The sequence below is a fragment of the Hevea brasiliensis genome, chromosome 14, assembly GCF_030052815.1.
Source record: "Hevea brasiliensis isolate MT/VB/25A 57/8 chromosome 14, ASM3005281v1, whole genome shotgun sequence".
NCBI lineage: Eukaryota > Viridiplantae > Streptophyta > Magnoliopsida > Malpighiales > Euphorbiaceae > Hevea > Hevea brasiliensis.
In genome coordinates, this window is record NC_079506.1 from 89,346,361 (window position 1) to 89,369,985 (window position 23,625).

The following is a 23,625-nucleotide window of genomic DNA, read 5'->3' on the forward strand; positions in this document are numbered from 1 at the left end:
AACTTGAGAATTATTCTGAAGAGACAAAACAGAACGTGGAAACCTAACCTTTGCACACTCTTTTGCGGCGGTCAACAAAACAGAAACCGTTGGTTTCTTCTAAATGCTCCATTTACCATTTTTCTTCTTCTCATAGTCATAGAGCTCTTTCTCTTCTTTATTTAAGGGCAATGATTATACTAAATATTGGGTCCTTTATTACATCAACTTTTACATGAACATATAACTTCAAAGATTTGCTTTGGAAGGATCAATGTTGTCTTTTGTGGCCATGGCTATCCTCTTCTATGGTTAAGTACTATGCTTTTGTAAAAGTTTTGAATTCAAATAAATTCTCATTTTTATTTGTCAATGTTCAAAATGGTGGCTATAGTCTAATTTATTTAATGATTAAAATATTTCATTTAAATAAATATCAAGTTGAATATCTACTCCTCTAATCTTTTTATAAAAAATCTAAAATAATAATATCTATATTTCTCGAAAAAGTATGAACTGACATAGAAGAAAATAATTATTTCTCTTTTTTTACTATAATCTCAAAAAAGTGTTTTTGTGTATAATAATTTCACATTGAAATTTCTTAAGACTTATTCTTAGATGTCTAATCTTATTTGATCAGTGGCTAAAAATATATTATTCATTAGACAGAGTTAAGTTTTGAGTATATTATTTTATAAAAAAATTAAGTACATGACAAGAAAATAAAATAGATTAAAGTATATTTTGTTTAATTACTAAAATGGCCCAAAGGGCCAAGGGGTTCTTTGGAATTGCCTATATGATCACTGGCACATTAGCTTGATCTCAAACGTGCTGCGTGCCGTAGGACCTCCTTTTTCTTTCTTCTCGAGTGTGCAAGTACTACTTTCTCATCTAGTCTCATATGTGTTCATATGATCATTAATATTAAAATAAACAATGACCAAGTCAATTATTTAATCATTAATATCCCTAAACAGTGTGTGTGCATATGATTCATACCCATTATAAATATACACTTCCCCATCTCATTCTCTCCCAAGTTAATTTTCTACCCTTCTTCTCCTATTGCCATCACACACATACCTTTCCTTCCTCTCCTTCCTTCTTTCCTTCTCCTCTCAGAGATTTCGGAAACCTTCCACAAAAATGGGTGGAAATTCTCCATGTGCTTCCTGCAAGTTGCTTAGACGCCGCTGCGCTAAAGACTGCATTTTTGCCCCTTACTTCCCTTCTGATGACCCTCACAAGTTTGCCATTGTCCACAAGGTTTTTGGTGCTAGCAATGTTAGCAAAATGTTGCAGGTCTCTCCTGTCTCTCTCTCTCTCACATTTTCTCCTTCAAATTATACGCGTAATGCGTTGTTTATATATATGAGCGTGCGCGCGTGCGTATACGCGTAAAAGGTTGATATATGTTTATACAGTTGCAGGTTTTCTAAAGGGTATTAAACACTTTTTTTTTTTGTCAAGCAGGAGCTACCAATTCATCAGAGGGCAGATGCAGTAAGCAGTTTAGTGTATGAAGCAAATGCAAGGGTGAGAGACCCAGTTTATGGGTGTGTAGGAGCCATATCATACCTGCAAAACCAGGTTTCTCAGCTTCAAATGCAGCTTGCAGTGGCTCAAGCAGAGATACTATGCATTCAGATGCAGAATGAGCCAGTAGTCATGCCAACCCCACAGATGGACGACCCAGATGATGCCAGGTCATCATCATCATCATTTCTTCACCCAAATAACCTCCCTCAGTACCTTAATTTTGCCTCTTCTAGCAATGTAATTCATGACTCTCTTAAGAGAGAGAGCATTTTTGGAGACATTATTTCTTAAGTAATATTACAACTTGATGATGCTATGATCCTTTTTAATTTTTCTTTTTCTCTCTTATTAATCACTAATTAGCATATATATTTTAATATTCTGCTGGCTAATATATTCTGAGAGAGTTGTCTTTACTTGATGTTAGTTAAAGTTGATTAATAATAATAATAATAATAATAATAATATTAAGGCAACAGACAAGGGATAGAGTGTGACTTGTAACAATGGCTACTGATGAGGTCAACTCTGGCATGTGAGGAGTGAAGTAAACTTGAACCTTCTTTTAATCGAGTAAATTACCTATTAATTAATTGAGGCAGTCGGTGGTTTTCTCAAACAATCTGAGACATAAATTCTTTAATTGTTTGCGGTGATATGCAATATACAAGGTTCTTGAAAAAAAAAATCAAGGGGGATATATAACTAGAGAAGAATTTGCAATTGCTTTAAGTAAGCAATTAAGTGCAATTTTAATGGACCAAAATCCACAATTCTGAGATAAATTAAAGACATTACCTACCCACTACTATGTTCTAATAAAAAAATTGGAGTAGTTTTCCTAGCTATGAGGTATCGAATTCGAGCTCCGTCAGAGCCAAATGAATCAAGAAAATGGTATTCAAGTTCTTGGTAAATAAAATATAGAATCACCTGCAATTCAAAAGCAGAGAGGCACTTCTACAAGAAAGAAACCTCCTCTTCTCTTTTTGTTTTCCCAGGAACAAGAAATTTCAGCTAGGTCATTATAGCAAGGCACCATATATTTTGATCTGCATAATTTTCTAATTTCTTAATTAACTCTAGGATAGCATTTTGATTAAGGGGTTTGGAATTTTTATTATATATAATTATTATTTTTTGATTTAGACACTTGAATGAGGTTTAGAGTAGATCAATTTTTTTATCAGTTTTATGAACAGGGATTAGATATATAATAGTCGGAAATTTAAAAAAAAAAGTGTCTTATTTCCCTTCTTTTACTAATCCAAATCTTTAAATTAGTTTCAGAATTCGAACTAAAAGCTCAAATTCCAATCTTGAAAATTGAAAATCTCAACATTCAAATGCAGTCTAGGAAAATATTTCATTACTAGAATATCAATTCATGTTTTTTTTTTCTTTTGATTCATTTTACTTTAATTGGAATTTAAATTCCAGACTTCTCAATATTATAGACGAACAATTTAATTATTCAAATTTAAAATTTTATAATCTTGAAAATAACTTTAATACCATTAAATTAAAATTAGACATGAAGTCATATTCGTGTTTGAGTATCCCCATCACATGCTTTCCAGGATTCTCATTGGCTTCTCGATGATCAAACTAGTTTCTAGCCAAGAGCAAGTGTAGAAAGAAAGATGAAAATTGGGCTACTGCCACCTGTAGTTTGATCACAATTTCTTCTAGTTAGTTCACGTGGAGGGCAGTGCAAGGAAGTGGTGAGTTCATGGGAAGTATGCAAGAGGACAATCTTCAATTTTTATAAATCCATCTCTCCATGCTATTATATGTCTGTGTGAAAACTATATTTTATAACGGGAAAGAAAAAACAAAGGGCAACAACTGACTCAAAAAGATTCCTCATTTGGCTTTGTTTATTTAATGTGGAAGCATTTTCCTAAGTCAAGCTTCTATGCTTTATCTTATTATGCCTATAAAATTCACCCTCTTTTCGTAGCCTTTTTGAAGCAATTTCAAGCTGTAAGCTCATTGAATTGAACACTATGGTTAAATAAATTATTGAAGAAGTAGCTAGATGTCAAATTTGTATCACCAACTCACAGCTTCTACTGAGATATCATGTCTCCTTGATCTTTTGGTTTCCATCACATGTACACTCATGCTTTGGTTTCTTGTGTATGCCAGTTTAATGTTTTACACAATAGATTTTTTTTTTTTTTTTTTTTTTTTAATTTGCTCTAACTAGGGTTGGAATTTGACACCAACCCTCTAAGGTTCTACTTTGTTTCTTCTGTATTGGTTTGTTTTGGAAATCATCTAGATTTGAATTTAACAAGAATATTGGTGATTCACATTTCTAAGTTTTGGAAATAGACAAAAGAATCAAAATTGTTGTCTAGAGAGATATGGCCAATCAAGTTTCACCTAATATTCATAAGGATGAATTACAATTTAATTCTTGAATATTATTATTATTATTCATGAGTCAATTTATGCATTTTAGAAATTATATCAATTAATTCAGGCGATTTGATTCCATCAACTAAATAGTCCCTCTATCCTTGTATTCTAGAGAGAGAAAGAGCATAAAATAGAGATGGGGAGACTTTTTATTGTTAATATGTGATTGAAATTGGATGAATAGATTTTTAATTGAAAGTATCAAACTTTGTAGACCAACTAATATAATTTTCGAAATAAAGGGATCGACTCGTGAACGATGACAATATAAGTGTTAAATAATAATTCACCCTAAAAATAATAAGGTATTGTGAATTTTTGGAGGAAAATGAAATCGGATTTTAAGAATTAATATAATTTTTGAAATATAAAAATTAACTCATAAATAATGACATTATCTAAAAATTAAATTATAATTCACCCAATTTATAAATTCTCAATCAAAGCTTCACCTAACACTAAAGTGATGGAGGTTTTCTAGTAACCATTCATAACAATTATTTTCCTTTTCTTTCACCACAATTATTAAGATTTAAGAGAATTTTATTGCTAAGTAAAACAACAAAAGAATATTGCCAACTTTGGTAAATCAAAATTTGCATTTAAAGCATTTTGTGGGTTACAAATTGAGTTCGATAACATAGGTTTAATTGATTCAAGTTTATATTATTTCGGGTTGAAGAGGATTCTGATTTTGTATATTTTTTCAACCCGATCTGATTGGGTTCATTTCGAATTGCCGGTTGATTCGAGTTATTAATTAAGTCGCTATACAGAAATGATTTTGAGCCAAATTAAGCTCAATTTATAAAAATCAAAATATTAATTAAATTTTTGAATCAAAATTCGAGTTGATAGAGTTAACCCAAACAGATTAGTTTTGAATGAGATTGAGCTTCAATTGAACACTCATTTTTTATTGAGTTATTCGAGTAAAGACGATTTCAGATTTTGTATGGATTGAAACAGATTACATATCATTTTGAGTTGGATGAATTCGGGTCGAATTATCAATTGGGTCAAAATTTGCCACTTTTACTTATAAATTACAGTACACAACCGAGGTAAACTTTAATCTAAATCTCTAAGGGATCTAATGAAATCTGAATTTTTTTATTTAGGGTGACATCAGATTATACCATTCAATTCATCCATAAAACTTCAATCAATTATGCAATGGAACAAGATTTAACATTCTGCAAATTTTTGTCACTTGGAAAAGGATATGGTTGCAGTCCTAAGTTGAATTAAGCCATTTGGAATGTTGCACTAGGAAAGGGAAAGGATGAAGTAGAAGAGACAAATTTGTATTACATCACTCAGTGGCAATTCAGAAACATATAAAAAATAAATAATAGAATACATAATATCAATATACCCAACAATGTTTAATATGAAAACTATCAAGAATTAATTACATTTCAAACATCAGGTGTACTCTATAATTTCTCGTATTAATAATACTTAACTTAGCTAAACTTTTATCCTAAAAATTTATTTGGGTCGGCTGTATGCAGGGAGAAAGAGAATTCATATAGTTGACCCCAATAAATTTTTGGGATAAAGTCTTAGCTAAGTTGAGTATTATTAATGCGAGAAATTATTGAGTGCACCTAATGTTTGTAATTCCTCATTCACAAAGCACATAAGACCCATCTTAAATCATCTTAAATCAAGGAAGTAACTGATATTTGTTTCTATAGGAAGACTATTTTTTAGTGCTCTTAGTATATTTTAGAATTTTCCTATTAATGCTATTAAATACATTTCTCTGTCTTAAGATAAATCAATTGACCTCTCAGTTGTACAAGTAAATCCGCCACTGACCGCACTAACAAGTCTAATGAATGATAATATGTGGTTGTCAAAAATGTTTATCCAGGCTTGACTCTGGATCATATGATCTGGGATATCATTGAAGCCTACTAATTAACCAGTAGCCATCCATTTTTACTTCCCATTTTTGTATGGTTCAGAAGAAGAAGTGTCAACTTGAGCATGAAAGGATGAGGAAAAAGAAAAAGGCATAGTAAGATGATAGAAGTAATCCTCAATAGCCACTAACAATTCAGATTTTGTTAGAACTATTAGCATTCTTAGCTCCAAAACTAGTGGGGTCAGATTGTTCAGTATCCCACTGCAGAGTTGGTGGAATGAAAATGAAAGGTGCAATGAATATGAAACTCAGAAAGAAGACTAGATGATACTAACATATATATATATATATTTTCCTGAGGAAAATAAAGAGGGTGGCTAGAAAGTTTTGTTTTAAATGCAAAGAATTTTTTCTTCAGTGAAAGTGTTGTTCTCTTAGTTTTTTTAATTGGAATTGTACTAGAGTTTCAATGATATGTAGAATAAACAATACTTCAAAATGAAGAATGGAAATGAAGATTGATTAGTAAGTTTCTTTCTCCATGTTGAAAATGTTGAGAGTACAATGGCAAAAGACAAACACAAGACTCAAGGGCAACTTTTGAGCATAAAATCTGCTTCAATGCTGGCATATTATTTGATTATTATTATTTTTTTCTTTCAGCTCCCAATAATACTTAATCCAAGACCTCATAGATTTAGTATTGTAATAGTTTGAGAGCCAAAACTGCTTTTTACTTTTTTAGAAAGAGCAAAGCTTTAGTATTATAATTTGAGGGCTAAAACTGCTTTTAAGAAAAAAGCAATAATCTTAGATGCTGATAAAAAAAACAGTTTAAAAAAAATTATTATATTATTTTAGTATTCTAATGATTAAAACTTATTAAATTTAATTTTAAATTATTTTTAATACTCTCTAACTAATATATTTAAAAAAAAATATTTTTTTCAACGGCAACTCCAACAACAATGCCAAATAAAGCCTCGGAGCTATTTCACTACTGGTAACTAAAACCTCATTAGTCTAACATATTAATTATTAATTTTATAAGGTACACCCAATATTTATAAAGAAAAAAAATGGCACTTTTGGTCATTTGAATTGTTAAGAATATTCAGAAAAATTACCATAATAAAACTTTTGTTGCAGTTTTGCTATTGGTTGGTGGACCCAAAGGAGAAATTTGGATGAATGTATGCCTTACTTATGAAAAATAAAATCCCAAAAAATAAAATCCCATCAATCAATCAGGCTTTCTCGTATTGAAGCAAAGTGCCACCCCCACAAAAAAAGGAGAAAAAAATATAAAATTTAGTGACATACAAGAGGGAGATGAACAGAAGAAAGATGAAGAAAAAATAACTAAAAGATGGAATGATAATTGAAACCCAAACCAACTTGCTTTGGCTTGCATTATCCAAGAGCCCTCAAAAGAGAGTAGAATAGACAAAAGGGAGCAGCTTCCTTTGTCTTGTTATGTAACTTTTGATTAATCTTCTCCCTCTTTTTTCTTCCTTGCTTATTTTCAACATTGGTTTGAATTTTTTCTATTTCCACCATTCAAGTTACATGTACTAATCCTATTTATGTCAAGAATCTAGCTGTATTTCGCGTGCGATTAGTCTCTTTCAATCATTAAATTTTCAGGATGTGATAATGACCTAGCAATAAGAGCCGTCAAGTATGTGCTAGATCATTCACCCACATTCAACTTGCACTCACATTACAAAATTAATGATAATTTCTTTCACTAATAAGAAGGTTCACTATTGTCTAATAGTGCTAAGTAAAGAAGGTGACAACAAGTTTGAAATGGTAGCTAGTGTAGTATCTTCTATCTTTTCTATAATGATTCTGGTTAAAAACAATTATGAATTATAAATGTTAACCCTATTTTTGGCTACACAATGTATGATGGATCCTAGCAAGAAGCGCTGTGTGAACCTCTAGAAGTCAAATGATTTATCTAAATTTCCACCCTTTAACTCCTAACAACGGAAAAGTGATGCTTCTGTGAAGGAATATTGTACTCTTGTTGGTTGTTTGTCAGTCAGTGAAATAGGCAGTTGCATATGTAAAGAATGAAGATTATGTTCATTCAAAAGGCAGCATACCTCTAGATTCCCACCTTTTAATTTCTACCACGGGAAAAATGATGCTTCTGTGAGGGAATATTGTGCTTTTAGTGGTTGTTTGTCAGTCGGTGAAATAGGCAGTTGTATATGTAAAGAATAAAGATTATGTTCACTCTAAATGCAGCATTTCCTACAGAGCGGACCATTTTTTCTAAGTGGAAATGTGTTTGTAATTACAGCAACAATCTTAAAATTTCAACAATGCAAGACTTTCATCTCCAAAATTTTTCTCGCCTTGTTTTACAGTGCAAGAAAATAAAGCTCATTTGGTTCCATTCAGAGTTCAATAACAATTCCTTTAAGTCATCTTTTAAGGCATAATAGCATAAGAGAATTTATTGACATGGCACAGCACTTTCCAGATACAACCAATGTATCAGTAATTTCTGAAGAAAAAATAAATTCATACAATGGAAGCAATCAGATTTACTGACCTTCAATATCGAGTTGAAAATATGGAGAATCATCCAGCTTTTGGCAAGCCCCGTCAAAATCACATGCTTGAATAATGAACTTGAGACTACAAGTACCAGAAGGTACAGAAAGATCAGAAACATAAAAAGCTGTAACTTGTGTCACTCCAAGATAATTGTAGACACCTTTTACACTTGTGCCTGGATTTCCTTCAACTTGTTTGGCCAGTTTGACTACATAGATATTGTAACTTGGAAACATAAAATCATTTCCATCTTTCAATTTCCAAATGATCTTTACGCTAACAATTTTGGATCCTTGAGAATCTGAGCTAATTTTGATATTTTGACCTTCAACCAGCCATAAACTGGATGGAGGCATACAAAAATTCCCTTCAGAATTTTTAATTGCAACGTGACCAAGCGTTGAAAAAAACTTTGCATGATGGCCATCTATTTTGTGTTCTGATCTCAGTTCACCATTCTTAGGCTTCAGCTTGTAGCATACAGCATGAATCTCTGTTAATATGCATTCATTCATTTCAATGCGACCTTCATATACGACCCATCCTGGATCCATTTCTGGTTTTCTAACTGGATGTGCCATAATCACTTTACTGAATTTGCTAGGGAATTTGTACATATCCCCAGATGCAGTAAGTACTGATGTCCTCTCACCATTGGTAGAAGAGAACTGAAGAGATAGTCCCAGTTGAGAGTCCCCATCTGATTTCACCTGCATTATTACGTATGTCACAGATGAACTACAGGGAAGCAGAAAGAGAAACACAGACTGGGATATGTTATACAATCACTATATCAGTTTACTGTTTTAGTTAACATATGTTCACACAGGAGCAACATGCTTTAATTTTAAATTTCTATGGAACAGACAAAGACTCTTCTTATAACTGGAATAGCTTTATATCATCAAAAGCTCTATTTAGCTGGTCACATTCAGGACATGAGTAATGGTATAACAGAGAAACACACTATACCTGTGCCATCTAATCTCATTCCATGGTTTCCTATCCCACTTTTGTTTCTATTATAACTGTAAGTTCATTTTGTCTTTCCCTGATCTGGATAAACTCACATTCAGCCAAACAGAAAGTTGTAATTATTTAGGAAGGCCACTGATAAGTTTGATAGTTTCAAATTCAAATTAACATACTTATAACATCTCCGATCTGAAAATTGTAAGATGGCAATTGAATTCATTTAAGAGGTGGATACAAAATGGGTGTTTTGTCATATAATAATAGTATATATAACAATTATGTATTCTATATCCACTTCAGGCCACAAAAGAGAGGGCTTACAGAATATGTAAGGTGGAGAGGTTGATTGCCCAGAGGTAGCTCTGCCAAAAAGAGCCTTGTAGTGAAGACAGCACTGTCTTCAAGAAATCCTTTAAACGTGATGTTTCCTCCCCCATTATAAGATGCTTCTTTGACACTACCATTTGGAAACATAAGTTTAAATCAGTGCAAATAAAAAGGGCAGTATCAATGCCAATTTTGCTACATAGGCAGAAGTAACTTATCGGATCCATAATATTGATACATACTAACGCATTTCTAATGTCAATATCATGCTTGGGTGTGTTTAGGCCTTAAGCGTGCTATCGAGGTTATGGTTCACGATAAATGGTTTGATGGTAGGCTTACTGAGACATTGCCAAATCCGCATAATGAGTTGTTGACAAAACAAAGGTTTTTTTTTTTTTTTTTTTTTTTTTAGTGCCATTGTACATGTGATTCAATCAAGAATATATTAATCATGTCAAACTGTTTAGTGCAAACAATATTGTTTAAAATGCCTCAACATCAATTAATTAAAAGCTATTATGAAGATTAAACCTTACTCAACAAGGACTTGAATAGTTTCAGGAGTTGGGCCATCAATGGACTCAAGAAAAGGCTGCCACAAAGATGGGAGTAAAAAGATAAGAAGGAAATATTGTAGCTAATCCAGTCTCAGAAGCATCAGTGATGGTTTGCTCGACAATAACATTTAATGATTTGAGCATCCCATATGAAGCATATGACCTTACATTCAGCTTATCATTTTACTCAATAGAAAAAACATATAGGCATAAACATAAAAAGCTAAAATGCATAGGTTGGAACTTGAAATGCAGCTACATGAATGACGAATTGTTACAAATTGAACTTATTATTTGTTACAAATTGCGAGCTAGAATTCAAAAATTTCACTCACCAATCTACATCCATTTTATACCTCCATATTAATATTGTACATTATTTTTCATTATATAATATAATAACATCAGCCATGTACTTTCCCTGAAAATGCATTAAAGCATCCTATAAATGTAGAACTAGAGCAGGAATACAAATTCTGATTTTGTGATAATATGATGCTTATGTGGAGCATACTAATAATATTATCTTATGAACAAGAACATGTAGATAAAACAAATTCCAAGGAATCATTTTTGGAATGATGGTGGATATCTCCAGAAAATAGCCATTCCATAATCATAGAAAACTGCATTGTGGAAAGGCAGCAGAAAGATTTTTTTTTTTCCAAAGAAAAAACACCTAGCTACAGCCTACAAGTTACACAAATTGGAAAAGAAAACATACAAGTAATTACGGAAAAATGACAGCTCATTTAGTGCAAACCTGAAGCCCTTGGCAAGACATGTTGTTCCAAGAAGTTTCCATTACTTGTTGTCCCTCAACTGAAATATGATATCCATGACCCTGAAGAACATCGAATATGCTCAGTAAATGGACTGATACATGCAGGAAGCATAAGCACAACTCAGCTACTTTCTCGCATCCTGAAATTATTTGATTGTTATCTACTTTTGGTAATTTAAAAAAAAATTATCATAAGCTCCAATGATGTACACAAACCGTTGCTTAAAGTAAGATCTGATTAGGTTCAAAAATGAAAAATAAATAAATAAATAAAAGTCTTCCTTTGACCAGATAAGTTCTCTCCAAGCAATCCAATGTAGCCTTGTAGGAAATAAAACTATCAAGATGATGTTACATTCACATAAATCATAATTGAAATTCATACATTGATCAGTCTCAGATATCAAATTGGTGATCAAAGTAAGATAGTGGTCACTTAAAAACAGAAAAAATTTATTAGAAGAAACTAAATACCAATAACAGCTCTTTCTCACAGAAGGATAATGGCCAACAAATAACATAAACTTCTTATTAGGAAACAACCTACTCAGTGGTATGCTTCTGCTATAGTTTGAAAGATGAAATCAAGAAAGCTTCCATAATTTCTTTGGAAAAAAGGTAACAAACTGAAAATATATCTCTTCAAAGGTTAATCATGTTGATATCTGATACCTGATCAAAATTTGAATAAAATGGTAGTGTTTTGGGATATTTGTTCACTAATCCCCATGACTTTTCTACAAGGGTCCACCAACTGCAAAAAATGAAGTACACAACAATAAATCTCAGTGAAGAAAACTCTCAGATTTACACGGTACTAAAGGAACCAAAAAAAAAAAAAAAATCCACAAATAAGTACAATTCAAACCTTGAAAGAAAATTGACAATCAGAAGGTAATTAACTGAAAATTCAAGGATTTAATGAATTTTTAGATAACCCAAAAAGGCTTTTAAGATTAGAGCAAAGAAAAAATACGATGTCTCACCATTGAAAAAGAGTATTACAAATCTTGGAAACAAGATTATCAATTCTGAACTAAACAATGCTTTTTTACAGCCTCTGTATAACACAAATATACCATATCTCTAACAAAGACATTAGTTCTACAAAGAGTAGGGGTACAAAGCATATAGAAAGGCACTAACAATGGAATTAATAATAAAGCAGCCCTCCTATTCTTTGGTAATGCAACCAAATCAGAGGCTGTTTCTACTTTGAGCAGTACAACATACAACTGTATCAGTTAATATTGAAAAAGACAGTTTGCGCATTGTAGGTAAAGGAAAAATCACAAAAACACCCTTATCAAATCCAGGAAAAAGGCACTTAAAAAAACCTTCAGATGAAGAATCAGAATTCATAAGATCAAAGCAACACAGGCAGCACAAGTCATCTTTCCTTCAACAGATAAAAGAAGAAAAAAAAAGAGCATCCAATATTGTCTAAAACCAAATTGATAATTAATTAAGTTAGGATGTATTTCCTATTAGCTACACAACTTTTAAGGGAGACTTAGAAGGCCAATGATTGAATAAGAAACTATAAAACTGTATCCATATCAAAGGGATATTTATACTATTCATGTAATATTAAGAAAGTGACAACTGCATTACCGATTTTGAGCAGTCCAAAAATCAGGCAGTTGTTGAGTCTCGTAGAGCCAACCAGGAGCAAAGATGGCAGCAGACACATTATCATTCTTTAGCACCTCAAGGGCAACATTTGTCTAAGGTCCAAACAGTTACGACAATTTATTAAAAGGAGAAGGGGGAAAAGTTGTTCCACTGCTTACATTGAGAATGTATGAATTTATCAAAGATAAACTATATCCATAACTTGGTGCAAAGAAGTGCTTAAATCAACAACAAAACATCATTTGCCTAATGAGAAAATACTTCATGGTAATAAACCTGAAATTTCTTTCATTTTTCATTACTCATATTATTCTAGAATATATTATTACAATGAGTGCCGTTGAAACACGGGAATGATTGCCAAAGTTGGCTCATGAACTATTTGGTGGTGTTTAAGGCTAAGTCAATCAAAAAATTTTAATTTGGCCAAACTAGTCCTCTAAATATGCTGGTGAAATGAGACTTGAGAAGAGATTGTGATGGTGGACCAATTGGCAATATTAAAGTTTTTAAACTAAATTCGACATCATGCGATTGTACATGGCTAATTTGGGATTTATTTTGTTGAAATATATGACACTCATGATTTTTCACAATCCAGAAGTGGTAATTTTATCTTTGTAGCACATAGCATGACTCATGTTAACAGTGACCATATAGAATGAAAACTATTACCATTTACCACAATAACCCATAAAAGGTTGTGTCCAGAATACTATTAGTCTACAGAAGAATTTCCTAAAGAAGTGCTGAGGGTATCACCAACTGTTTCAAAAGGAAGATAAATGAAACTAGGTCTCAATGATCTCAATTGGTTGGACTACACAGAATAAAGCAGAGGATGAAGTATCCTATTCTCACGTGGTAGCCATCTTGAATTACACTCTCCCTGCATGTACCATTCAACAACACTGGATGATCCACAAGAATTTCTCAGCAACTGCCTGGTTGTTGCTTTACAAGGTGATTCCTTGCGACCAGGGATTAGGGGAATGTTCAACAAGTTATGTGAACTTGAAAAATAATCAAGTTCTGCTGGAAAATCCGATGAAAGGTCTTACTAAAAGCTTAGTTTAAAGCCCTCACCCTCAGCACCACTAAACAGAGACAAAAGTTCTATTAACCGGAAGAAATAAAGGAAGCACTATCAAGACAGCACATGCAACAAGACTAACTCTCCAGAACACATCCATATCAGGAAATAACTATGTTCAATACCAAATTTGTATATGCTAAAAAGATCTCATACATCTTATAAATTCTAATGTTTACACCACTATGACACTCCTAATGCTTACTTTTAAGGAACATATTTTCTCCCAATTCTTCAGTAAGCAAACATATATGATGCCTAAAGCAGTTTAGTTAGCCCCTAACGCGGAAATTATTTCTAAAGTGATGACCAGATTTTTAATTCCTCATAAAGGAAATCAACCAACCGTGAAGAAGACAATCATGCTTTTTTGCGGGGCGGGGAGAGAGGAGGGGGGGGGGGGGGGGGGGTGTGGGGGCATGACAAATTTGTGCACAAAATTCTGATCAGGGTGATGAAAACCAGCCTATAGATATAGAGCTTATATGTTATAACAATAAAGATTAACAAGCAAGCATGATTCAAGAGACACATACATTCCATTGTCCACCACCATAAGTATTTCTTCCAAATACATCTATTCCCATGTAGACATCAAACTTTCTATCACCAGCAACAGCAGCTGAAAGTTCTGGATAGTTTCTCTGAACAGAAATATGATAAACTAGCTTACCTAAAAAAAGGAACAAATAATTCCATTTTTACATGGAAGAAAATTAGAAAAAAGAGTGTCCTGTACCTTCCACGTGTAGTTTACAAATATGCCATCACATATATCAAAGAAAGGTTTATTTTTTTCATTTAGTTGGTTTTGCCACTTAAGCTTTCCATCTATTGTAATAGCATCATACCTACAAAGTAAGAGTAATTATGACATTAACTATTCCAATATAATTTCAGAATGCTCCACAGTTTGCAAGAATGATGTGCGTCTGACACTCACCAAATTACTAAAGATCCAGGCAATGAGCTGTGCATAGTCTGGGTTAGATGACTGACAAATTCCTTCAGATTAGAAATTTGCTCTACTTCCAAATTAATCTCCATATTTATCTGCAAAATGGTGATTACTAGAAGCATGTGTAATAGATATTATACTCCCATAAAACACAGAAATAGAAAGAAAGACACATCTCATATCTCTTCCACTTTTCCTCAGGAAAAGCTTGCAAGATGCTGCCAACCATAAAGCTTTACTTATTCTATCATTTCTTCTATTCCATTATCAGTGTCAAAATTCAAAGCAAGTGAAACATTAATATTGTCTAAGAAGGAAAATTACAGTACTCAGAACTAATCACCATTATTGCTTTCTAAAAAGAAAATTTTGATTTAAATAAATCTTCTTCTTCTTCTTACTCTTCTTCTTCCTTTCCTATTATTATCTTAACCTTATAGTTGCTAGGCATAAAGCATAATGCCACAAAGCATACACGCAGACAAAACCCGTTTAGCTTGGACTAGGATTAACTGAGAGTTTTCTTAATCTGTTACTTTCATCTCTCTTTCCTCGAATGTTTCAAGTGGTTTGATTATAGCAAATTCAACAACAAATACCCTAAAGAGTGCAGAGTCCATTGAATATTTGTGCACTACATGCGCATGATTGTGAAAATTATCTATGAAAGGAATTACTAGTGTCCTAGAAATGAGACTCTTGCCAAGATAAGTCATTCAAAATGAAATGTCCAAAAAACTTATTGAAGTACTGATCAAATCTAAACTCAGACTGCAAGTATCAAGACTTAAGATTAGAAAACTACATACCAGCCATCCATCAAAGCCCAAAGCAACAGCAAGCTCAACCAAACGCTTAGCATACATTCGAGCAGACTCCTCTGTTTCAAGCAATTTATTGCAAATAAGCCCCCCTTCATCCCACTCTGTGAGGAAAGTCCCCAGCACCTTACACCCAATTTGCAAGAGAAATCAAGAATCAAGAAACAACACCGTATACATTAATTCCTTCACCCACAAACTAAAACACAGTAAAGAAAATTTCTTTTTTTCCACATATGACTGCCAGAGCCCCAATTTCCTCAAGAATTGGTTAATTCAAAAACTGAACTCAAATTAAAACATTTAAAACAGCACCTTAACGCCATGCCTGTGAGCTGTATTGGTCCAGCAAGGAGGAGGCAAGCTAACCAAATAATGGGAAAAGTAAACAAAAACATCTATCAAATACCAATGCCAAATAACATAAGCTTCAGGGTTGGACCCACCCTGAACCCACTTATCATCCCCGTAACCTCCTTGCATGTCATGGCAAACAAGAAGTCTAGGCCTGTTGGGCAAATAAAGAGCTGAGCTTGGAAGAGAAACAGAGGATATGTTAAAAGGGTAGTGAAATGAATCAAAGTAAGCCTGAGACTCGAGCTCTTCCAAAGTCTTGATTGGGTATGAGACAGGAGTGGACGGCTCTATTGGGTCAAACGGAGGAGGGTCAACGGCAGAGGATTGTTGCTGGAGATCATTGGATTGGGACATGTCGAGAAAGGGGAAGAAAAACAGGATTTTTTTGAGTATTAGAATGAGGAAGTTGTAAAGAGAGAGCAACATTGGACGGTCTACGTAGGTTCGAAGCAGAGCTATAAGCATTTGTTTGTTTCATAGAATCAATTATCTAAACAGAAGAAGCAAAGCAGCAGTGGTTGAATTCTCTGCCAAGTTCCTTTTTTTTTCTTTGAAGGGAGTGTGGGGACTCCAACCTTTAATATGCCTTGGCAATAGGGCTTTCCTTCAAATTTTTTTTAATTATTTTATTTAATAATTTTTAATTAAAATCAGGTGTATGTTATTCATAATAACAACTGATTTTAAACGTTATTATAATTAGCCTTTTACCCCCAAATCTTTTATGTTAACACAATTTTACCCTCATTTAGTAACTAAGTTCAAATTTACCTTTATTGATAAAATATTTTTTCTATTACACCCATTTAATAAAAAAACTCTGAAATTTAAGGTTTGAGTGCTTGATTGATAAGCAGTTACTAAATTATAAATTATTTATTATTAAAATATAAAAAAATTATAAAATAACAAAATATATTAATTTTAAATGAGTTAATACAGTAAAATATTTAATCAAATTAATTTATAAATACCAGAATAAAAAAATAGCATAATTTATAAATTTTAAAAATATATTAAACAAATAGGTTATCTTAACATCAATAGTGGCATACAATATTATTGCATGTGATACCACTTGATTGGAAGGAAATTTTAGATAATTTTGGCAAATACTGTCCCTTTTAAGGACTGCATTGCTATGTCCCATAGAAAAAAAATCTCCGCCGACGTACACCCATCATGCTCCACTCCCCTTATCCACGCCATTCTTGCAAAACGGCATCGTTCAGTCCCTTGACCTGCTGCTTGCGTGCTTCTTTCTTTTCTGCTCTTCTCGTTTGCATGCGCTTTCTAATATGTTACCAGAAGCAGAGATTGGAAAGATGTCCATGCATTTGTACGGCTCTTCCCGTCCATGTTAGCTATAAGTCAGCTGGCTCCTTCCACTGTCTATGCATTTGTATGGATCAAGTGGACTTTCTTGCCCTTTTTTTTACGGCTCTTTCCTTGACCTGCGGTTTGCAATTTGCTTCTGCTCATAGGTGATGTCCATACCTTTGTTTCTTACTAAATCTATAAGGAATAATTTGACTTGGGTATAAAGCATGGCAGCTCAGTGTGAGAAAAGAACCATCATATCAGCATGGTGCAAGAAAGGAATAAGAAATCCTTTTCCAAGAAACATGTCAATGGGCATTGGAATAATAGAGAGAATTGTCTTGTTAAAAAAAAAAAATTTGTCTTACAAAGGATTTTTTTTTGTTATTAATATAGAAATAAGAAAAAAAGAAGTGAAGATATGAAATCTCTACTGTTAGTTCTTTGGTATGCAGGTTTCTTCTCTTATTTCTTGTGAAAAGTTAGTATTTATATTTATCGGTGATATGCTACATCTTGAGTTTATAATAGATTTGATATAAATAAGAAAAATTTATATTTATATATATATATATAGAAATTATATAATATATTTAAAATATATAAAAATATATATATATATAATTAATTTTTTTATTTAATTTTAATTCGATTCTTAATAAAAAAATAAAACTAAATCAAAATAGTAAAATAACTTCAATTTAATTTTTACATTAATAAAATTTTTTTAATTTTAATTTTTTATTTCAATTCGGAATTCCAGGAATCATGTACAGCCATAATCAAAACACACAAAAAAAACTATATATATATATATATATACAAGAAATTAAAACTTTTTATTTGAAAAACTACAAATTTCACTAAATAAACTTCTCTAACAAATACTATTATTGATTAAAAAAAAAAAAATCAGCTGATGACCCACAGCAAGGCGCAGGTACACAGCTAGCATTCAATGTGTTGGGAAGTGGACTCCACATGCCTGAAAATCACACAACCTTTCAAATTTTCTTTTCCTTTACCACCTTCCTCCTCCTTTCTTGGAAAAAGAAAATACCAGATAATAATACCCAAATTATACCTTTCAAAATGGAGAGCTCAAAGCCCATCAATTTATGGGTCCTTCCTTTGAATATTCTCAAACCTTTTAATAAAAATCAAATTTCAGAATACAAACACATACTGATTTGTAAAATTGGATTAATTTTCCAAATTCATTAATGAATTGGGAAGTGGACTCCACACGGAGTTGAAAATACAGACCTTTTTGCTTTTCTTATCTTTCATGATCTTTCCTCCTCCTTTCCTGGAAAGAGAAATTGTTTAAGTCAATATCAGGTCTTTGCACTCCTTAGTATATAGACTGGGTTCTCAAGATTCAAGGGATTGCCAACCAGTTTGCTATTGCCTAGAGATCTCCTACTATTTTGGTACGTTTACATAACAATTACAATGCTTGTATTTTGCTTTATTAATTACTAGTATGGGATCATATGCAGAGAATATTTACTTAATGAAGTAATTATTTATTTCATCTGCATCTATGAATTAATATTACTATGGAATCTAAGTTTCTTATGTATTGGATATCCATTTTTAAGCATAAAGAAGAATCACTGATCCGTATGTCTTGTTAGTTGGAAATTGGAAATGGACATTTTAAGGAAACGATTGATTGCTGCAATTCTGTTCAGTCTACCAATCGTATCTTTTTTTTCTCCTACAATTTTGTTCAGCTAGCTAGTCGCTCATGGTTTGGTGGAAAAGATCATCAAGAGAGGCTGCCAGAAGAGAGAGATCATTCGTGGTGAATGGAGGATTGTTGCAGGAGAAACTAATTGCTTTGAATGATGGTAGATATAATCCCTTCCGCACCTTCTCTATTGAAGAGCTTAGGACAGCAAACAAACAACTATGATCAGAGTCGCATGTTTAGAAGTGGTCGCCTTGGTAATTGGTACGAAGGTTACATTGAAGGTCGAGTCGTTTCTATTTGCAAAGCTTTTGATGGATGGAGAGATTTAACTTCGATGATTTATGAGGTTGTGAATGATGTTTCTGTAGCAGCACATCATGGGTGCTCATAAAAATGTTTTGAAGTTAATAGGTTGTTGCTTGGAGAGCCCAGTTCCAATTTCAGTGTACGAATATGTGAAGAATGCAATTCTATTAGAACTGATAAGAATTTCTAGTGAAACTGGACATCTTCACGTGACGTGGAAAAGCAGGTTAAAGATTGCCAGGGACTGCTTATGCAGTTGCATATCTTCACACTGCATTTTCTAGAACTATCGTACATGCAAATGTACATTCCTCTAATATTTCCTTGGATGAGGATAATAATGCAAAATTGTTCAATTTTTCATCTTCGATTTCCATCCATGAGAGTGAAACACTAGAGACGCCTATTAGGTGGACTTGCGGCTATATGAGCCCTGAATTTTTCACGCCCAGTGAGGTAACGGAGAAAATCGATGTATACAGCTTTGGTGCACTTCTTCTCGAGTTTCTAACAGGTTGACCTCCTGAGCTATTGATAAGAACTAATAGAGATCCTCAGGCGGTGAGTTTCATAAAACATTATGTTAAATGTCACACCATGATGAGATAACGGACTCACAGGATTCTGGCTGAGGGACGAGGGAATAATGAGCAACAACAATGGCAAGCTCTGCTGGAGCTAGCTCTTAAATGCCTAGAAACAAATAAAGAGCAAAGACCAACAATGGTAGAAGTCACAAAACAACTTACAAAGATTGAAAGGTTTGTCTCTCATGATATTAGTTGTTTCCTTTATATTGCCACCTTCTTGCCTAGTTCCTTTTCAATAATCTTCGACGATATTAAAACCTTTCTTTCTTTAATTTTTTTTATTTGGGTTCATTAGATGAAACATTTTTTAGCTTGTGCTGCAATTCTATCTATCCAATTTCATTTCAGTTTTTTGGTCTATAGGGCCTCAACAACAGTCAGAGAAAAAGAGGTGCCAGGAAGAATGCTCATGGAGGAGTTTATTGCATCCTGCGATCCTCATTCCATAGTTTCTCTCTCTAGTTTCTCTGCTGAAGAGATTCGAAATGCAGTAGATGACTATAATCCTAGTCACATTTTCAGCTGCAATGACCTTGGAATATGGTACAAAGGTCATATGGGAAACCTAATTATCTCTGTATATAAAGTTTGTAATATGAATTGGCTTGACCACGTAAAGAATGAATTTAGAATTTCTATTCAGTTGAGTTCTCACAAGAATGTGTTGAAGCTGTTAGGATACTGCCTGGAGACTCCGGTTCCAACTCTAATGTATGAATCTGCAGGTGCAACACTCCTCGACCTCATTCCTTGGTATTCTCCCACACCTTTGAGGATAAAGTTAAAAATTGCAAGGAAAATAGCTAAGGAAGTTGCTTATTTGCACACTGCACTCCCTCTACCATTGATCCATAGGAACATAACATCTGCAAATATTTTCTTGGACGAGCGTCAAGTTCCAAAACTTTGCAATTTCTCTCAATCCATATCAATCCATGAAGGTGAAACACTCACAGTTGATCCTGTTGATGGTACTAACAGATATATGCCTCCAGAGTATGTAAAAGAAGGTGTAATAACAGAGAAAGTTGACGTATACAGCTTTGGCGTGCTTTTATTTGATATTTTATTAAGATCGGCTGGCAATGGGATTCAATTGTTTGAAAATAAAGATGAGTATGGATGTTTCCTGGACCACCATGTAATGAGAGACATAGCAGAGAGGCACGAAGAAGAATCTGATGAGCAGAAAGTGGAAGCCGTGGTAAAGCTAGCTTTTAAATGCATGGAGACTGAGAAGGATGAAAGACCAGTGATGAGAGAAATTGCAAGAGAACTCAAGCAGATAGAGGTTTGTTCCTCAACCACCCTCTGATTTGATCAGATCCGTGTTTTTTTTTTAACTGGTTTATAATAGTTAGTGTAAGCTGCTTGACAATGTGGTAGTAATAATTTTTCTCATCCTTGTTTATTTTTCCTTTGTTTGTATTAGATATTCATCAATACATGAGTTAGTCATTACATCCATTTTTCTTTTTTCTTTTTTGAGGTTATTGATGAAGCCAAATCTGGCCACACAGTAAGAGGATTCAGTATATTTGTATAAAAAATAATTACTATTAAAATCTTCATTTGGTTGATTTTGCCAGTTAAGCTTGCCATTTATTGGAACAGTATGTATTGAACCATGGTTGAATATTACATTTCAACCTCAATGTTCATCCATAAATTAACTACTTAATCTGTAAATTGTTTAATCCTTTAGTTAACCTTTTAGTTAGTCAAGTTAGTCAAAAGAGGGAGAATAGTTGTACCATTTAAATTACAGAGATTGAATAATTGATGGATTTGAAATTACAAAGGCTAAATAGTTGTATTATTCTAATTACAAGGATTGAATGGTTGAGTAACTTCATTAATAGAAAAGTTAACGGGAAGGACTAAACAGTTCACAATGTGACTAAATAATATATTTTTTGAAATAAAGAGACTAAATTGTTGATTTCGGACTAAATAGTAATTTGAAAAATATTTCAAAGAAAACTCTAGTCTTTTTCTTCAGCAGATTTTGATGTGCAAGTTCTGTGATTGTGACACTATCATATGTGCTTGTTAACAATGATGTGTTTACAGATATCAAAGAAAGACTTTCCTTTTTCATTCAACTAATTTTGATATGAAAGTTCTCCTGTGATTGTAACACTATCCTACCTGCATGTTAACAATTCTTACCTTGAAGTGGAAAGCATAAAGCATGTGTTAATGAATTTTTCATAACACTCTTTATCAGAGAGGAGCATACAACATGATATTGTTAACAGTGTTCCAAAGTTTAAAATTTCATATAATCAATTGCTAGTACATTTTCACATTACTTGTTCTTTTCTAAATGTGCATTACATGTATGCCCTCGTAATTTAATATTTTTATATATGATTTTTTATTAATTTTTTATATAATATATTATTATAATACATTAATTATTATTATTATTATTATTATTATTATTATTATTATTATTATTATGATAATATAATAATTTTTCATTTTTCACAATATTTATGTTACGTATGTACTTATCATTTTCAGGTTAAGTTAATGAAAATAAAAGTATATTAATAAAAATAAAAAATTATAGAGGTGAAATTTATAATGAAAATTTTATTATTATAATATAATTTTATAATTATAAGTGTTATACAAATATATAAATTTAACTATTTGTTATTTTGTTCATTCACAAGTGTTAAGTTTATCAAGACTAATTAGTCTTTACTATTTTATAATTGTTATAAAACATATATAATTAATATGAAAAATCTAAATTTTTTCCAATGCTATTTAAGAGTTTATACATATAATAGTAAAATAAATTTATTTTGGTATAATTTTATATAATGTTAATTTTTTTTATTTCTAGTTATTTTCAATTTCATTTTTTAATTTTATTTGATAAAATTAGTTATGCACATTCATATCAATAAGTATCAATATTATTAATTTTTATTTGATATATAATATTTTATATAATTTCATATTTTTTATGATATGAAGAAAAATTTTAAAAATAAAATTAAGAAATATATTCATACTAATAAATTATTTATAAATAATAAATTAATAACAAAAATGTTTTATTTGTGTAAAACATAAAAAAAAAAAATCAATCCTAACAGAGTAACAAATACTGACATTAATATATTATTATTTTAATTGAAATTATTACACTAAAAAAATATATATACAATTATTCGATTTACAGTAAAATAGTTTGACAAACTAACTTATAACATATTTTTAAATTAAATATTTTATAATTATTTTCTAGGAGTAAATATCAAATTTTAATAAAATAAGTTATTGAATCCAAATAAATAAAAATTCTATTAAATGATGTAACACTTATATTCATATAAAAATTGTGACTCTTTTAATTAAATTATTAATTTATATTTATATTTAAATATAAATTTATTAAATTAAAATAATAATTATATATTCAAAGTGTGATTTTTAATTCTTTTTATACGTATTCACTATTTACTAAGCTAAGATAATATTATAGTATTAAAAAATTAAAAAATATTATTTTATATATATATAGACATTAATATTTTTAAACTTTTAATAATAGATATTTTAAAATTACAAAAAATTAGTATTATAAATTATAACCATCATATTAATTATATTAATTTTATAATTAAATTTAAACTTAAAATATTCAGTTAATTATTAATTTTTTAAATAATAAATGTTTATTTATTTAAATTTTTTCTCATGTATATAATTTGTTTTTTTATATTTTATACGTAATTATATATTATTTAAAACTTTTAGATTTATATAATTTTAATAT

General features: G+C 31.6%; 3 protein-coding genes across 4 annotated transcripts; 2 read left to right on the forward strand and 1 right to left on the reverse strand.

Annotated features, from left to right (window-relative positions):
* Positions 1 to 1,005: 1,005 nt before the first annotated feature.
* Positions 1,006 to 1,840, forward strand: LOC110645535 (LOB domain-containing protein 12). The gene is made up of 2 exons (XM_021798744.2): positions 1,006 to 1,287; positions 1,459 to 1,840. The coding sequence occupies exons 1-2, from the start codon at positions 1,132 to 1,134 to the stop codon at positions 1,813 to 1,815; spliced, it is 513 nt and encodes a 170-aa protein (XP_021654436.1). The 5' UTR covers positions 1,006 to 1,131; the 3' UTR covers positions 1,816 to 1,840.
* A 6,430-nt stretch (positions 1,841 to 8,270) lies between these two features.
* Positions 8,271 to 16,453, reverse strand: LOC110645534 (cytosolic endo-beta-N-acetylglucosaminidase 1-like). 2 transcript variants are annotated; one of them, XM_058133763.1, is made up of 11 exons: positions 15,870 to 16,453; positions 15,543 to 15,680; positions 14,719 to 14,828; positions 14,515 to 14,626; positions 14,312 to 14,419; positions 12,662 to 12,774; positions 11,720 to 11,801; positions 11,027 to 11,107; positions 10,243 to 10,298; positions 9,698 to 9,833; positions 8,271 to 9,111 (listed from the first exon to the last, which is right to left on the reverse strand). In XM_058133763.1, the coding sequence occupies exons 1-11, from the start codon at positions 16,374 to 16,376 to the stop codon at positions 8,389 to 8,391; spliced, it is 2,166 nt and encodes a 721-aa protein (XP_057989746.1). In that variant the 5' UTR covers positions 16,377 to 16,453; the 3' UTR covers positions 8,271 to 8,388. The 2 variants fall into 2 exon arrangements, with proteins under 2 accessions (XP_057989746.1, XP_057989747.1); XM_058133764.1 differs by lacking the exons at positions 14,312 to 14,419; positions 14,515 to 14,626; positions 14,719 to 14,828.
* Positions 16,454 to 18,538: 2,085 nt separating this feature from the next.
* Positions 18,539 to 21,162, forward strand: LOC110645539 (non-functional pseudokinase ZED1). Its single transcript, XM_058134752.1, is given in 8 exon segments — positions 18,539 to 18,664; positions 18,971 to 19,137; positions 19,139 to 19,306; positions 19,308 to 19,480; positions 19,482 to 19,750; positions 19,785 to 19,797; positions 19,857 to 19,997; positions 20,190 to 21,162. Coding segments are annotated over 7 exon segments (1,869 nt in total). The 5' UTR covers positions 18,539 to 18,664; positions 18,971 to 18,984; the 3' UTR covers positions 21,142 to 21,162.
* Positions 21,163 to 23,625: the final 2,463 nt, after the last annotated feature.

Bases quoted from the DNA above. Each gene is read 5' to 3' on its own strand.
- LOC110645534 (XM_058133763.1), bottom strand. From the start codon at position 16,376: ATGCTTATAGCTCTGCTTCGAACCTACGTAGACCGTCCAATGTTGCTC. The intron at 14,829-15,542 runs GTATGTAGTTTT...ACCATTTTGCAG, and splicing joins TGGGCTTTGATGGATGGCTG to ATAAATATGGAGATTAATTT. The intron at 9,834-10,242 runs GTAAGGTTTAAT...TCCAAATGGTAG, and splicing joins ACTATTCAAGTCCTTGTTGA to TGTCAAAGAAGCATCTTATA.
- LOC110645535 (XM_021798744.2), top strand. From the start codon at position 1,132: ATGGGTGGAAATTCTCCATGTGCTTCCTGCAAGTTGCTTAGACGCCGC. The intron at 1,288-1,458 runs GTCTCTCCTGTC...TTTGTCAAGCAG, and splicing joins ATGTTAGCAAAATGTTGCAG to GAGCTACCAATTCATCAGAG.